We start from the raw sequence: 4,008 nt of genomic DNA on the forward strand, positions 1-4,008 counted from the left end.
ACAGTACCATGGGTCGCCCTGATTCGGAGGCGCCGACGTCGAGCATCGCCGCGGGGCTAGCTGCTCTCCAAGACCACGCCGATGGACACGGGGGAGGCGCGGCGGCGCCGTCGGGTCCAGGCTCGGCCTTCGACACCAACGTGGTGATCATCCTCGCCGCGCTCTTCTTCGCTCTGCTGTTCGCCATCGGGCTCAACTCGCTGGCGCGGTGCGCGCTCCGGTACGTGGGGATTGGAACCGCGGTCGCAGCCGGCCAGCCCGGGGCGACGGCGCGGGTGGCCTGCAGCGGCGGCGGCATCAAGAGGCGCGTGCTCAGGAGCCTCCCCGTGGAAGTGTACGGCTCCGGGGAGGACATCGACGACGTGTGCGCCATATGCCTCGGCGAGTTCGTCGACGGCGAGAAGGTGCGCGTGCTGCCGCAGTGCGGCCACGGGTTCCACGTCCGGTGCGTCGACGCATGGCTGGTGTCCCACAGCTCGTGTCCGACGTGCAGGCGGCCGGTGATCGACGGCTCTCCCGCGAAGGGCGACGACGGCGGCAGCCAGTGCCCCGCAGAGAACAGCACGATCACTGTGGTCATCGTGTGAGTTTTAGGGTGCAACGAAGCATTGCCATTGCCGGTACCACTTACCATGACAAAGGAGCACTGTTCTGCATGCGGAAGCTCTTGTAGAATCATCCGGCGATGGTTGCAATGCTTCTAAGATGTCAGGCGCGCGCTAGCATGTAGCTCGTGGTCGCATCGAGTATATGATCGAACATTCGAAATGCTCATTTGCTCACTGTAAATATTTGACGGCGAAAACATCATAGAACATTTTTCTTTTGGAAAGGGGGAGGATAACACCTCGTCTCTCCATCAGATATGCACACAGCCCTATATTATTGGTTATTTGATAAACCTATATTATTGGGTATTTAAGTATGTGAAGCCTAGGATCGATGCAGAACGAATCGGCTTCCATAAAAAGGGAAAACCTGAGGCCATCCTACTAAAAATATGACATGTCACTGAACTAAAAAAAAACTATGCTACTCCGGGGCAAAGCCAAGAAAAATTGGTGTGCACGCGTTGATGTTGACAGGTTCTATCAAGGTCTAACATGGGACTTTCATCACCGCACTCAAGCTTCAAACCAACACCTTCAACAAGAACATGTCGTTCGCACACGAACATTACCTGAAATAGAGAAAGGGAAGATCGCATGTTTTCACGAGGAGTACACACATACTTGTCCTCGAATTTGTCACTGACAATAACCTCTGTTGCCTAGCGATGTTTCACAAGTTGGATCTTCATGCTGAAAGAGCCCTAAACCTGGCCACACAAGTGGACAAGGACCTTTCCTCCTTACAGTCTGTTAGAAGGGAGAGAGGTTTTTTTTTTTTTAGGATCAGGGAGAGAGGGATTTGGTGGAATAGTTTGATGTATTGCTTGAGCCTCGTGGGCATATATATAGGAGTACATGATCAACTTGGAGCACAAGGCAAGCCAGAATATTTCCTAGTCTAATCTATGTTTCCTAATACAATCACGTTACTCAACATCCCCCGCAGTCACAACGGTAGCGACGCGGACGGTGAGACTGGAGAAGAATCCGAAGGCAAGCCGACGGACACCCTCCCACGGTCGTAATGGCCGACGCATCGCGGAGTCGTGGCTGGAGTGGAAACCAACGAGGTTGCTCAAGCAGGCGGTAGCCCTTTGTGCCGTTTGTCGAGGTAGCCGAGAGCCGAGAGTGGTGTAGCCGTGGTCGAGATAGCCGCGCGAAGAATGTCATGGTCGATGTCGAGTCGGGGAGCCGGTGTCGAGGATGTCGCCATGGAGCCGCGGGAGCAAGAGGGCGCCGAGTTAGCATGGGCGGAGTGGTGTCGAAGTAGTGGTGCGTCAGGAAGAAGACGTTGTTGACGACGCGTCGCGGCGGGTTTGCCAAGCCCGGGGACACATCATAGACGAAGGCACGCACCGGTGTTGCCAGCACCGGGCATGCGTAGAGGACGAAGACGAAGTTGACGAAGCGCCACACCAGGCTTGCCAGGCCTGGGAAAACATCGTGGATGAAGGCACGCATCGGTGTTGCCAGCACCGGGCATGCATAGACGAGGACCTGCACAAGTTGTACGCCATGTCAGAGGAGTCGGAGAGGCTAGCAGAGAAGGACTCGACGACGGTTGCGGCGTCAATCAACGCGGAGCCGATGTCGCCTGCGGTTGTCGGAGTAGATGGAGTGGTCGGGGTAGATGACGATGACGCTGGCGACGGGCCGGTGCTGGACGAAGACGAAGGAGGTGGACGAGCGGCGGCGGCGGCTACGTGGGTAGCGGCGGCGGCCAAAGAAGAGCGGCGGCGGCGGCCTGACGGCGGCGGCGGCTAGGTTAGGAGCGCAGCGGCGGTGCTCGAAGTAGGCGAAGAACCCGACAGCATGACGAACACCGGCGCGGACGATGGCGTTCCCGCGCCAAGGGAGGTGGCGCGACGCATACCACGGGAAGTCAACGCGCGTGGACGACAAAGTGGACCGTGGGCCGCCGCGCTACGGCCCGAAGGGGCGACGCAGCGGCGGCGGGCAGGTCGGGGTGACGGCGGGAAGACCTCGGGGCGGCGGCAGGGACCGCGGGCCACGGCGCGACAGCCCGAAGGGGCGGCGCGGCAGAGGAGCGCGGGTCGGTGTAACCGCGGGGACGACCTCTGGACGGCGGCGTGGACCGTGGGCCACGCTCGCTACGGCCTGACGGGGCGACGCAGTGGCGGCGCGAGGGTCAGTGCTGCCACGGGGACGACCTGGAGCGGACGGCCTCTAGGCGGCAGTGGACCGCGGGCCGCGGTACTACGGCCCGAAGGGGCGACGCAGCAGTGACGCGGGCCGGTGCAGCCGGGAGAAGAACCACGGGGCGGCGGCGTTGCGGCCCGACGGGGCGACGCAGCGGCAGCCCATTGCTCGATCGGTAGAGGGGCGCGCTGAACTCGAGACGGTCTTCATGGGGCCTGCGGAGGCGCGCGCAACCAACGGGCCAGGTCGGTCGCACGGCGTAGATGAGACGGATCACGGCGGCGGGCGGGTGATCAATCTGATCGCGCGCGAGGTCGGGGACGCCGCTCGGTGGAGGCGCGGTGACGGCGGAGTCCAAGATGAAGCCGGCGGCGGCGGGCGGCTGGGCGGCTATGATTGGCCGCCACATGGCGCGAGGCCGCCGGGTCGGGGTGATGCAGGTGTTCCGATCGAAGCAGGGCGGTGACGGCCGACGTAGATCGACGAGCGGACCGTCGCGCGAACGGCGGCGGTGAAGGGCCGCCGCATGACGCGGGGCCGCCAGGTTGGGGCGACCGGCGGGCCGACGCAAGGACGCCGCGCGAGGCCGCCGGGTCGGGGCGACCGACGGGCAGACGCGCGAGGCCGTCGGGTCGGTGAAGAAGCCGGCCGATCGCGCCAATGTTGGAGTAGAGGCGCACGGGATCGACGGCGGCGATGGGTGACGCTAACCGGATCAGATTGACCGGAAAACCAAAAAAGAGACGCCGATCAAAGCGACCGGCGAGAGGGAGAAAACCCGGATCAAAGGATCGGGGAAAAAGACTCTCTAGGACAGCCGGCCAACACGGCCGGCGGACGAACCCTAGGTACGGGCGGCGCGGCCCCTGGCGGCGGTCATGGAGGCCGACCGCCCCGGAGGCGGCGCGCGGGTGCGGAAGCGGCGGCAGCTAGGGTTTAGGATCAACTTGCGATAGATACCATGTTAGAAGGAAGAGAAAGATTTGATGGAATAATTTGATGTATTGCTTAAGCCTCGTGGACATATATATATATATATATAGGAATACATGATTTACTTGGAGTAAAAGGCAGGTCAGAATATTTCCTAGTCTAATCTATGTTTCCTAATACAATCCCGTTACTCAACACAGTCTATGACGCACCTCATTCGATCCCGTCGATAGGAAAGAGAGAGACACTTGAACACAATATGATTTTCATATCTGACCACTCTTGCAGCCACCTCACAAATCAC

General features: G+C 60.6%; 1 protein-coding gene across 1 annotated transcript; it reads left to right on the forward strand.

Annotated features, from left to right (window-relative positions):
- Positions 1-8: 8 nt before the first annotated feature.
- On the forward strand, positions 9-587 carry LOC119354254 (RING-H2 finger protein ATL74-like). The gene has a single exon (XM_037620968.1). It carries the CDS (start codon positions 9-11, stop codon positions 585-587), a length of 579 nt encoding a protein of 192 aa, XP_037476865.1.
- The last annotated feature ends 3,421 nt before the right edge of the window (positions 588-4,008 follow it).

The sequence above is a fragment of the Triticum dicoccoides genome, chromosome 1A, assembly GCF_002162155.2.
Source record: "Triticum dicoccoides isolate Atlit2015 ecotype Zavitan chromosome 1A, WEW_v2.0, whole genome shotgun sequence".
NCBI classification, from domain to species: Eukaryota; Viridiplantae; Streptophyta; class Magnoliopsida; order Poales; family Poaceae; genus Triticum; species Triticum dicoccoides.

Bases quoted from the DNA above. Each gene is read 5' to 3' on its own strand.
- LOC119354254 (XM_037620968.1), top strand. From the start codon at position 9: ATGGGTCGCCCTGATTCGGAGGCGCCGACGTCGAGCATCGCCGCGGGG.